This window comes from Lates calcarifer, linkage group LG7_1, assembly GCF_001640805.2.
Source record: "Lates calcarifer isolate ASB-BC8 linkage group LG7_1, TLL_Latcal_v3, whole genome shotgun sequence".
NCBI lineage: Eukaryota > Metazoa > Chordata > Actinopteri > Centropomidae > Lates > Lates calcarifer.
The window spans coordinates 8,711,230-8,724,459 of record NC_066839.1 but is presented as its reverse complement, the minus strand read 5'-3'; the positions used below and the strand labels follow the sequence as shown (position 1 = coordinate 8,724,459).

The window sequence follows — 13,230 nt, the reverse complement described above, 5'->3', positions numbered from 1 at the left end:
TCCACCTGTTTATATGCCTGTTTGATACATAATGTGCACAATAGACCTGTTCGTGACCAGTCTGGAGAATTTTAGGGGAAATGTTTGTCCTGAATTCTGACCTGGCTACTTTGAAACTCATAAGCCTCATGAAGAAATTTACAGGAGCAACTTTGAACTCTCTTGTCCTGGTGTCTAGCAAGTGTCTCACATATTTGACAGCCAAGTGATAGATTATGGTGCCAAGCGGTGACGTGTCAGTCCTTGGTTATTTCATAGATGTTGTTGTTATTCGCTGTTACATAATCCTCTTTCAATGTTCTTTGGATGCCATTGAATGTATTCAGTAAATGGAGTGGGTTATGACAAACACTTTACCTGTTCTTTGCTCTCCTGCTGCTGTGCAGTGAAGCTCTGTCTGTGCTGCTTGGTTTCTAAAGAACAGCAAACATACTGCAGTAATATGTACAGAGATATTGAGACACATGCTCTATTAATAGATATGTGTTGACAGTAACAGTGTATGTATATGGAAAGTGCATGTACACAAGCACAACTACACCACACCTTTATTTGTATTTCAGATAAGACATTGTAACAAGTGACACATAGGGGCTTTAAGTTACAGTAGTTGGGAGATGCTTCACAGATAGATAGATAGATAGATAGATAGATAGATAGATAGATAGATAGATAGATAGATAGAGTACTTTATCCCAAATCCTAAATGGAAATTGCAGTGGTAAATGAGATTAAATTAAATAAATAGAAATGTACAAAAATAAAATATAACTAATGTAAATAATAGGAAAGGAAAATAGAGACTTGAGATAGACCCATAGTTATACTGTGTGCTGAATATACACTCTGCAATTGTGCATGGAATGGTAATAACTATAATACACTGTGCATTAGTGCAAGTCGGTGGATTTATATATAGAGCCTCACAAACTTTCAACAATCAGAATAATATGATAGATGCAATGACTAATACCGTAAATAAAAAGTCCAGGTGAGCATTATGTTCTTTACAAGGAATGAGGATCCTCTCTCCTGATGGGGGGATAACTGTAGCCTACAGAGTGATGGCAGCTGGCAGGAAATGCAGGAAACTCCAGGTGCTCAACATGGCGCTGCTCCAGTGGCAAACTTGGACTTTGTTATTTGTGACAGACACCTCCATTACAGTCCAGTTGTTCCAACCGATCTAAATTATATATTCCTGCTGAAATGACAAAAGTGACAGAACTCAACAGAAGACTTCCAGTAAGTATAGTATAATGTTTAACAATATTAAAACATAACTATAATTGCTGATAACAGCCAGTCACAGGCAACAATTAAACCCTCCTTTACTTAAAGCCTACACGTTGGCCACCAGCCAGATTACTATCACCAAAATGAAACTGCGGTTAGACGTCTTACGTGGGAAAATCATTTGTTGACTAACCTGGCTTTGAAGTGGCCCTTGTCTCAGAGATTTACGAGGAGCACTTGAAGGCATCGCTTTACCACTGGACTGCGTGCGCTCCGCTGGAGGGGCAGAACTTCAACAGCACGCATATCTCCGATGCCACAGTCTACCGCACTCGTGCAGTTGTGGATGCTTCACTGGATGCGAAGAGGACTAAACACAACATGTTCATCTGTTAGACATGCATCTAAGCGCAGATCTTAACCTGTACAAACTGACAACCGTGTATATGTTGGAGGGAGTTCGAAAAGTTTTCTTCTATGTCTAATTAAGGGTGAGTTGGTTATTAAATTACAGCCAAAAAAAGTATTGCTCTCAAGTACAGATTTAAGGATGGATCTCTCACTTTGCTAAGGCAGAATATCTTTTCATGGTGAACTTCTGCTCTTTCACACTGCTATTGTTTATCCTGGTGGAATGATTTTGTTTTTGTTTTATGCTCTGTAGGAGTTTTTGTTCTAAACCAAAATCATGTTCACAACCTACATAAAGAGTCTGAATGATATGGTATTTTCTACGGTAAGCTTACAGGTTATAAGCACTCCTGCATGTCTTTGCTATGCTGAGAGATGCATGGCCCTACTAAAAAATGTTTATGAACAAACAACCCCTACTTATCTTTAGTTTGGATCCCAAGCTTGCACTCCCTTCTTTGTTCATAGACAATTTGTGATATATGCACTACCACATATAACTTCACCCAGTGTATTTAAAGTTTGCGCATATTTATATTAAAATATGCATGTTTTTTTATGCAACGGCACATGTAAGCAGACATTTATGAGTTATTTCTCTGCTTTGCTTTAGTCTGAGAGCCCCGAGGAGCAACCGAGTACCGGGGTCTTGGGCCGTATTGGGAGCTGGTTCTCTCCATGGAAAGGAAAGGGTCCAAAGAGTCCCACTGAAAATGCCTCCCCAACAAGTGATGAAACTGTAAAGTTAGAGGGAGAGAAGGAGAGTGAGGAGTCTGCGAGACCCCAGGCAGGAGAACAGCAGTGGGAGGAGGAGGAGAAGAAGCACAGCTCCAATTCCAATCCAGTGGGTCTCTCCAGAGACAGTCTCCTCTGTGAAGAGAAGGACGCCACGCAGTCTGCCCACAGACACGGCTCCGTTGTGAGCAGCACTGAGACAAGAGAAGGAGGTCCAGAAGAGGAGGAGTTTGTAGGAGTGCAGGAAGAAGAGAACAGGGCAGGGCAAGGAGAGGGAGGAGAGCAGCAACGGTACTTCAGCGAGCGGGAATCCTGAGAAGAATGCCAGTCATCTGACACATCACTCTTCCTCTTCTAAACAGGGAGTGGTATGGGACTCTGACTGGGCCCACACCCAGCCTCAGGCCCAGAGACAAGCGCAGGCCCAGGCAGGCAAAAGGCTCCATGTGTACCTGGAGGAGACCAGCGTGATTCACTGCGGCCAAGACGCATGTACTGGACAGGAAGTTGTCCGCACTGAAGTCACAAAAAGCCTAAAGGTCCTCCAAAAGGCAAAGTCATCGCCAAGTTTTGATTTACAAAAAAACTCTAGCTCAACAAGTGCAGAGAACAAAAGGACAAATGTCAGGCCTGCTGTTGGGACACAGAGTTATTACAGTGCGCTAGTGGGAGTGTCACTGAAATCACACAAAGACTCACAGTTAGAGCCTGAACCTGATAAAGAACAAACAGAGGCAGACGGCATGGGGCGTAAAAATGCAGCCAAAAGGAAATTCAGGAAGAACTCTCAGGGAGATGGAGGGAACAGCCCCCAGGAAAAAATGCCGCCCAGTGCTCAACCTGTTGCAGAGGGATTCCCTTCATCAGATAACTCAGTGACCAGTCCTCAGGGCAAAAGTCCAAAGACTCACATGGGAGAGTCATCTGTAAACTCTTCCCTCAAGCACAACCCCACCCCTAAGGCCTCACCTGAAGGAGGGGAAAGTGAGACTTCCTGCCCCGGTACGGTCACAGAGTTGGACAAATTCCAAGATTCAAACTCAGTCACTGCAAACGCTCCAGCATGTGCGGTTGATGGGAGAGCAGACATGGAGGACGACGACTGCCTTTACAAAGTGGAAAGGAAGACAGAGACACCAGAGTCCAAACGCAGGAGTATTAAGGTTTCTCGAAGTGAGGTGAAGCTCTTTACAAAATATGTGCCTTTGAACCCTGTGAAAAGTCCAGCGGAAGACAGCCAGGATTCTACATCAGCATTAAAGAATACCAAAGATGAAGAAAAGGAAAAGCCCACAACAGAGATAGATGCAAGGTAAGATAAAGTTAGAAAGAGAAGAGTGTGTGATTTGTGATTGAAAAAAAAAAAAACTCATTTGTTGGAATAAATATTAAATTGTATAACTAGTGCACTTCCAACATTAGCAGTCAATTTAATCTATGTGTCCAGCTTTTGTCAGTGTTGTCAGAACAGTAAATTGTGTTAACTGCTATGGGTGGAATATCATAGGTGTATCCACAATGCAAAAATGGCGTGAGTCATAACACAAAGTACGTCCCTATGCTTCAAGATTAGCGCTGTAAAGTACAGATCGAATCAAAATATAGGTCAGATTAAATTTAACAGATCACCCAAAGGTTGAACAAACATTTGTCACTGGCAGTCAAAATAAACTTTAACTGTATAAAATTTTACAAAGTATTTTAAAAAAATGCATTAATTCAGACCTTTACCTCTTATCATACACAGACTACATGACCAGGGGAACCGTGATGAGGAAGCTAAACCAGTCATTGGACGGATTGCAGATAAAATCAGCCTCTTTGAGCGGCAGCAGGTGGCGGGGGGCCATAAGCAGACCTTCCAAACACCGAGAAGTGCTGACGTCTCTCCAGTCAGGAAAGCCACTGACAGACTGAAAGCAGAATTTGAGTTGTCGAACCAGAGGTCGAGATCGGCTGAACGTTGCAGCACAGAAAGGTCCAGCTCTGCGATAACTGAGAGGGAGAAGCTGCTGTCAGTCAAGGAGCGAGCGAGGAACTTTACATTGACATCTAAATCAGAGGGTGAACCAACGCTGCCTCAAAAGCCAGCCATGACAGGAATGTCTCAGAAATCCACGTCATCTGCAGCAGTTGCAGCATCAGCGTTGCCAAAACTGGACAGTCAGGGTAAACTGGATACAAAAGAGCAGGTAGAGATGACAACAATGTCAGAGATAACATTAAAACCAGATGGACAAGATACAGCCTCTGTAGATGTAAAGATCTCTGTTCCAAAAGAACAACCAACAGACTCCAAAACAACAGACACAGTAGCCTTGAAAACAGCAGATCAGGATACAAAACCTAAATCAGATGTCCCAGCTAAAGGAACAGATGATTCTTCAGAAATGACTGGTAACATTAGTCCACAGTCCAAAGGCCCTAGCAGAACAGGCTCCCGCTCTAAAAGAAGAAAAAGTAGAGAACCCACCAGTCCAAACAGTCCAAATAGTGAAAACAAACCTACAAGCAAGCCAAAGGTCACTGCTATAAAACAGGAGCAGGTGGATAATACAGCAGAGACTGCCTCCAAACAGCTCACAGACAAAGTATTGTTATTGTCTGAAAAAGCACAAGGAAATACATCAGAGAAAGAGTTACAGTCTGATACCAAACAGAAATCTGTAAAAAAGGAATCGGATGTGTTAGAGAAAGAGAAGAAACTGTTCAATTCTTCATTGAAAAAGGAGAATATTGACAAACCAGTCAACAGACAGGAGGGGCTGCCGGAACCATCTGTCAGCAACAATGAACCTGATACTCCTGCTTGTAACAGTGGAACAAAGAAGCCTATTGATAAGGATTCCGTTATTTTACTCCAAAAGGAGGAAAAGGCAGGGGGGGACAGCCTTTTGTTCACACAGGAGAGAGAAAAAGACTCCAAGGACAACACAGAAACTTCAGCCTCCTCCCCCTCACCTGCTATCAAGAAGATTCCTTCAGTGGAGCAGGAGTCACCTGTTGAACACCCCAAATTAGATAAAGATTTGTCAACGCAACCTGAATCAAAAAGTAAAGGAAAGGTAAGGCAGCCAATTAAAAAGGACACAAGAAAAAAATCACAACTTCAAAACAATGACACAGACACATTAAATCTTTCTGAGAGTAAGGATGTGAAGAAACTAGAAATGTTGGGGAGTGAAAACACAAATCAGACTGAGAGGAAAAACAAAGAAAAACCACAGGAGCTCCTATGTTCAGATAAAAATACCACAGATGGCAAGGTTTCAAAGAGTGAACAAGGTATAGCAGGGACAGAGGGAAGTGTTGTTAAGGATGATGAAAGAAAAAATGCTGAAAGAAAAGAGGACAAACAGCCCATCAAAGACACAACAAAACCAGAAGCCAGCCAACAAGAACTGGCCTCTGAGTCATCAGAAAAGACCAGAGAATCATCAGTGGACCTCCCTGCTCAAACACAACATGTTAGTCAGACGGCGACTGCACATCCAGAGAAAGATGCTATTTGCGCCGTCACCCAGACTAATGAGGCCGTGAGTCGGGCTGAAAGCAATAAAGGGCCTTCGAAGGGTGAGACGGCAACAAATGCTCCTCCAGAGTTGCAAACAAAGTCTGCAGAAAGCTCTGGAACAGAAACAGAGCCAGTGGTGACTGCAGCAGAACCACAGTCTAAATCTGTAGCAGTGGAAAAAACTGAGAATTCACCCGATGACTCATGTACACATGGAGCTAATGATGCAGAGTTCTCCAACACAGGGCTTATTACCAAAGCATCCACAGCAATTGAGGAAGTGACTGTAAAAGCAACTAATGACAGTCCAGCACTGATAACTGTTGCTGACAACATGGCAGAGGGAGAATCATCTGTTAAAGAACCTTCCCCTATTTCTGTCTCTACATCTGCAAACGGCCAGGGAGCAGGGCAGGATGATGGGAAAAAAAGTTCAACTGTGAAAACAGTGCCCTCAGAAGACAAAATGTCAGGAGATGTAAAGGAACTGGCTCCTATCCCTTCACTCAAGGGCGCAGAAGAAATAGCACAGAGTCCTTCTGATAGTAGTACTTCTAAATCAACAGTTAATGTGATAGAAGAGACAGTTGAGAAGACAGTCAGTCCGCCAGGGAATGAACCTCTGCCCGTTGCTAATGGCGATTTCTCCCCACATCCACAACCCCTCACTGTCACAAAGGAACAGATCAATGACAAGCCAAGTCAAACTCCAAAAGCACCCACTTCTCCAGAGGCTAATAAGTTGACCCCAGATCCAAAAGCACCCACTTTTCCAGAGGCTAATAAGTTGATCCCAGATCCAAAAGCACCCGCTTTCCTAAAGGCTAATAAGTTGATCCCAGATCCAAAAGCATCCACTTCCCCAGAGGCTAAGAAGCTGACCCTAGACTCAACCCAGCGTTCATCCATGAAGAAGCTGCATTTGCCACGGGGACTAAGCAAAGACGATTCTTCAAAACCACAAGACGTTCCATCTAGCTGGCTGGATGTGGACTTTCCCAAACGGAAACTTAAAGTCCCAGAGCCCAAACTGAGCTCTTCCGGGAGTGAGAGCAATCTTCTGGACACTTCTGGTGATCTAGATGATGATGATTTCATTGAGAAAATCAAGAAACTTTGCGCCCCCTTTTCACTCCCACCACGTAAACACAACCACCTTCGGACACCTCAGCCCCCCTTCGCATTGCCGGCGATCAAGGAAGACCGGTTTGAGAAGACGTTTGACCCAGAGGAGTTTAAGTTTGGCTTGAGGAAGAAGAATCACTTCACTTTAGATACAACCCCAAGTCTCTTAGTCAAACTTCAGAACACAGAGGCTAAATCTGGCCTGAAGCCTGCCAGAGCGAGTTTGGCCGATAGAAGCATGCTGCTCAGTAGCCTCGACACTGACTCTCGGCTCAGGGATAAAACCCCTGTCAAGGATAAGGAGGATGTCAAGGAGGAGAAAGATGATAAGATCAAGGTGAAGTCTCGCTTGGAGGGGAGCTGTGTCCTCAGCAGCCTCACCTCCTCTAGCTTTAGAGGGAAGAGGAATGGAGTTCAAATGCAGGCAGAAGGCACCAGCTCTGACGACATTTCGCCCAGTGAGGCCCCCCAGCCAAGCCCTCCACCTTTATCCCAGCCACCCCCGCCAAGCCCAACTGCCACAGCTCCAATCAAAGACGTGCCGGCCAAGCAGAGCTCTGCCCTGAGCAACAGAGAGGAAGCCCAAGCTGTGGAGGCTGTGGTCAGTGACTCAGGTCCTCCACTTCCTTCCTTTAACGACATCAAGCTGCCGGACTATTTAGAGAAGTACCTCCCCCGAGAACCAGCAAAACCAGTGCACAGCACACAAGGACAGGAGCAAGTCAGTCAAGAGGTTAGTTTTTCTGTATGTTACTTTCACTAACTAAAAATGATGTGGGTTTAAGTGTAGTTGTCATAACGCAGATATTTCACAGCACAGACAAGTCGAAGCAGCATCAGAGTGTATGAATTGTTAATGAATGAAAATACTGGCAGTGCTTTGTTTTAACATGTTTCTAAATGAAAATACAAGTCATAAGTACATTTTATGAGTAGAGAATTGTTTGCTGATGGTTTTATGTTTATCAGGCTATAGGGAAAATGACAACTCTGGTTCCTGGAGATGAAACAGACCTGGCTGTAAAATCAGGTCCGGTGCTTCCTGATCCTGTGCCTCCACGTTTTCCTGGGATTCTGCCAACCACACACCCTGCACTCCCTGAGCAGCCTCCAGCTCAGCCCCAGGCGATACTTAGTAATCATGTAAGTGTGACACATACACACTACTAAAGGATAACTAACAGTTTAGAATCACAAGATGATTTTGTCTGTCATGTTTGCAGTACATGGTTATGAGCTTTGACTGCTTGGTGCACTGGTGGAAACCATGTTTAACCCATTTCCTTTAAAGCTGCACCACATATGTTTGTTATGGAAAAATTCATCTGTTTTTTTTTTTTAATCCTATTTGCATTCTGCAGGGAAGCTTATCTATCCACACTAACACTGGATCTTTTGTCTCACTTGTCCCTTTGATTTAATTTGGGCTGGTAAAAATGACTGAGCTGTGTTTTAGAGTTGCAACTAAAGATTATGTTGGTTATGCTTTTTTTTACGTGTCCATCATTTCCAGATAATTCCCTATGATGTCTTCTGGAAAGTCAACTATGTAATTGGAAAGAATGATGTAATTTGGTACTGATTATAGCGAAAATTTCAAATTTCATTAAAAGTATAGCTCAGTTTAAACCCAAGTAAAGATTTATTCAGTAGTAAATGACAATTGATTTTTTTTGTTATTCATATATTTTAAATTGTGTGTTTGTATGCTCTTCCCATTGTCTTGCTTATTGTGCGAACCTACTGTAATAAAAAACATTTTTTTTTCTGCTGGGTATGCTTACCAGTGTGATGTCTGAAGTGTAAATAAGAGTAGCCCCCACAGACCCGCTAAACCCCTAGAAGTAAACTGAAAGGTCAGGACATTCAACAAGCACAGAGCTGCTGCACAACAAAAATGCAGATTAGCCTCCCTTTCATTTTACAAATGTTTGCCGTGCACTGCAGTCTTTGTCACAATGATAATTCTTTGCTTGTGCATTCCAGATAAGAGCTGCCAAAGGATTTCACAAGCGCCCTGGAAAGGTACAGTAGGCACAGCTTTGCCCACATAGAACAGAAACAAGATGGAGAGAGGAATCTGGACAGACAACTCTCTGTTCTGTGAAAACATCTGCTTTTCATATGGTGTTCTTGGGGGTAAATAATGTATTTAAAAAAACAGAGTGCAAGTTCTCAGCTGGATGTGATTACAATCACAGAATACAATGCTGCCAATGCAGTGCAAAACTTGTGGTTCTTCATTATTGCAGAACTTCATTAGTAGTTGTTGCAGAAAAGAGAGTTACTCTCCTGGCACTCAACATTTTCAGTTTCTTGCCAGGGGAAAAAAGAAAAAAAACACCCACTGCATGCAAACATTTTAGACTAAAGAGTAGATTTTAAGTTATCAACAAGCCTTTTGTAATTAAAGAAAGACACTGCTGTCGACTACTGAGTCTGCAGAGCATCCATTTGTTGTATGTGGAGTTCATTAGTCATACATTAGTCTAAACCAGAAATATTATTTTTATGTTAAAGTGATGCATTACATTAACAGTACAACCTGATGATTCAAGTAACTGTATGTATGTACACACTTTTTAGTTGAAATAGTTGTGTTTTTACTGTTGCATAAAAAAGAAACATGGAAAAGCACAATGCTATTATTCTCAACACTCAGTGAATTGTGATGCATTTTGCCGTTGATTATTTCTTTTCATGGCTAATGTGTTGATTTTTTTTGACACTGCCCCTCTTGTCTCTGCACAGATGGTGTTGTTTGAGAAAACTGAGTTCAGTGGCCAAGCATATGAAATTTACAGGGATGTAGCAGATGCTACGTCTCTGCAGCTCTCGCCTCTCATATCTGTCAAAGTTGTTAGAGGATGGTAAGTAGCCATTTTCGACTGGAACTTTCAAACAATGTGAAAGTAAATGTATATTGAGGTGCCAGTTAGTGTCAAGTGGTTTTGAGACACCAGTGTTGCTCGTTGGCTGCTGGATGTGTCACAGGATTTATTTAGATATCAGCACTGAGAGTTCACACTTGATAACTGCAATTATATGCTTGTGCTCACACTTCTCAAGGAGTTTAACCCATAAAAAACGCTTTATAGCACTTTAGCCACCTTTAACCTTTAACATCCAAGCAAAATTTTTATATCGATGCTCTTCCAAAAATAGTAATAGGGATAGTTGCATCCTTTCTTGCATATTGATATATTTAAATAACCTCAGCAGCATATCCTTATAATTATGTTGTCATTAGGTAATGACCTACACTGTCTTTCTCAACTGATATTTAAAGGAATAGTTCAGCATTTTAGAAATGCTTGTGCTCATTTTTTTGTCAAGAGTCAGGGAAGAAATCTATGCCATACTCATATCTGTCTGTTAATTATAGTTCTATGTTGCATTAGCTTAGCTTAGCATAAAGACTGAAAACAGGGGGAAACAGCTAGCTGACACATAGCAGTTTCATGGGGCAACATGTTGTTTTTACACTTCAATTTTTGTACAGATTAACCAGATTAGATATAATGTGTTAATTAGTGACCTTTACAGATGCTGGTATGAGGATTTTATTATCCTTGGAAAAGGACAGCTAAGTTTAGCTAATGTAGCTGTATATTTACGTAAGTAAGCTAAATATTGCTAAAACATAAATGTATCTTTCTGTCACATGACTCCATACGTTTTTGTTTTCACTACAGCTGGGTGCTCTACGAGAAGCCTGGCTTTCAGGGACGGTCCATCGCCTTGGAGGAGGGGGGAATAGAATTGACTAATGTGTGGGCAGAGCCTGGTTTGGAGACAGAACCACACAACATTCCGCCAATGCAGATTGGCTCTATTCGACTTGCTGTCTGGGTGAGTGCACTGCTTAAATACTTCCACCTCTTCTGGCCCTTCAATATCTCAATATCTACATTACTGCCACCTCACATGGCCTTCTGAAATGTTGCTAATAGAGGATATTACTTTATTGATATTCAGCCCAGACTTCTCCAGAGCAGAAAAGAATAAGACTCATCCAGTTAAAATCTTGCTTGGTTTTGTTGCAAGGAATGATTTAAGGACTAGTATAGGCCACTGCTGATACTTTCTTTCTTTGTTTCCACTTCTCTGTAGGATTACAGCATACCCCGTATTGATCTGTTTACTGAACCGGAGGGCCGCGGAAGGGTAACACCTTACCACGACGACACTATCGAGACAGGCTCATTTGGCATCCCACTGAGCACTGCCTCCATCCAAGTGCACTCTGGGGTGTAAGTATGGCTGTTTCAGCAAAACCAATCATTCAGATCTTTGTGATTGACCTCTGGTTAAGCATGCAGGACAGTAATGAACAGGCTGACAAAATCAAATCATTAGCAAGACATATGGTCTACTTATCGTGATTGATCAGAGTGGTGAAGAGGGGATTGGATTTTATTTGGAATACAATACATCTCAGGCACTAAAGAGTGAAGCAGTTGTGTCTTTGCTTTGCAGCAGCAAAACATAAGGTGCAAGTAATGAGACAATCCCAGTTCTCTGCAGTGATTTTTGTAGTGCTAATGACAGCCAGGCCCACCAGAGTAGTCGTCTGTGGAAATCTTGCCTGCTGTGTTCAACGCAGAGCTGTCTTTTTAATGGGATGCTCTCAGTGTTTGGCTTTGACAAATAGCCGGGAGATAATAATCATTACTACGTTCCTCTGTGTTTATCTTTGTCTTTGGTTTGACTCTCACCCATTTCCCTGCTCAGGAATGTCTGTCCTGCTGTTGCATGTTAAGAGTAGAAGGAGAGAGAGTAGGTGTGGGGGCACTTGGAAAACGTGGAGAGGTGGAGACTAGAGGGTGACTGAGAAACAGACAAAGGTGTGGAGAGAATTTGGCAAAAGGGAGAATGTTTTTCCACGTGAGAGGTGGAGGCATTCAGGACATTTTGTGCCCTGCCCCTAAAGAAGTTAATGACAGCAGACCTTTTTCCCACAGCTATTTTTGTAGGTTTACCTTGGCACCTTTAGTAGAAACCTAACATTTTGGAGATTGTTTCAGCATTTCTCAATGTCTTGACAAAATTTCCAACTAACTGTTGTCAGCTGCCAGTTTATCTTTGCTGAGTTACAAATAATTCTGCCTGAGCCGCTCCTTCTCTGCAGCGTTTGCTTTGCGACAAATGTTCAGCAGATGTAGTGTTGGGTCTGACAAATTTACTGTAACATTTACTGTAACCTAGTTCAGCTGAGCTCACGGAGCAAACTGACTCATCGGCTCCTGTGATTATGTGTCTTTCAGCACCATTAGGCTGGCATCACTTCTTGGTATCACTTCTCCAGCACTGACTGAATGAGCTGGGTTTATTTTTTTCTGCCAGACGCTCACATGTAGTGATTGGTATGAGGTTTTGTGTTGCGCTCCATAATGGCACGAAATACCAGAAGTGGGGGCATGGTTCCAACAGAGGCTGCCCACGCTAAAAATGAATTGTAAAGAAAAATGCTCTGAACTGAAGCATGCCATTCCCAAGACAAATAGCTTTTGTTCTAAGCTCTACTTGCATGACTCATGTCTAAGGTAGATAGAAAATACCCAATTAAAACTCTGCCTTGGTTTGATAACGCTTAATGCACTGAGCAGAAATTATCAATCATATTTGTTTGTCTTGTGAAGGAATATCTGCTGATTTCTGTGTTTGAAAACAAGTGTCAGAGAGTTTGTTCATCACAATGATGTTTTACCACTGATTTGTAGAAGCAACAAGCCATGCAAGGTCATGACTCACAGTGAAACCACCAAGAGGCATAGTTAGACATAATGTAGAGACTTTCTTTTCTAAATGCTTCATTAACATGTGATGTGGGTGTTCCTCTGTTTTTCAGGTGGCTGGTGTTCAGTGACCCAGGGTTTCAGGGCATGCTGGCTGTGCTGGAGGCAGGAGAATACCCCTTCCCTGAGACCTGGGGCTTTCCATCACCCTTCGTGGGATCTCTGAGACCACTTAAAATGGTGCATGCAACATCATTAACTTGCTATTTTTAGCCATGCCAAAGGTGCGGCTCTATAGCAACACTGGTTTGACAGTCACCTTTTTAACCCTGGCTACTATTACTCAGGCACTGTTGGATGGATTTCCATTAATTTTTTTTACAGACATTAGTGGTTCACAGAGAATGAAGCCTATCAACTTGGTGATCCCATGGCTTTTCCTCTAGGCAAAGTATTATATATATATATATA

General features: G+C 42.5%; 1 protein-coding gene across 1 annotated transcript in view; it reads left to right on the top strand.

The window, feature by feature from the left end:
* Positions 1-1,447: 1,447 nt before the first annotated feature.
* LOC108895991 (beta/gamma crystallin domain-containing protein 1-like) overlaps positions 1,448-13,230 on the top strand; it is a 22,846-nt gene continuing 11,063 nt past the window's right edge. Inside the window, 11 exon segments of the mRNA XM_018695011.2 lie at positions 1,448-1,727; positions 1,901-1,972; positions 2,261-2,620; positions 2,622-3,694; positions 4,130-7,754; positions 7,991-8,164; positions 9,008-9,046; positions 9,773-9,891; positions 10,717-10,873; positions 11,135-11,274; positions 12,873-12,999. Of these exon segments, the coding sequence (XP_018550527.1) occupies positions 1,925-1,972; positions 2,261-2,620; positions 2,622-3,694; positions 4,130-7,754; positions 7,991-8,164; positions 9,008-9,046; positions 9,773-9,891; positions 10,717-10,873; positions 11,135-11,274; positions 12,873-12,999 (5,862 nt within the window). The 5' untranslated portion in view covers positions 1,448-1,727; positions 1,901-1,924.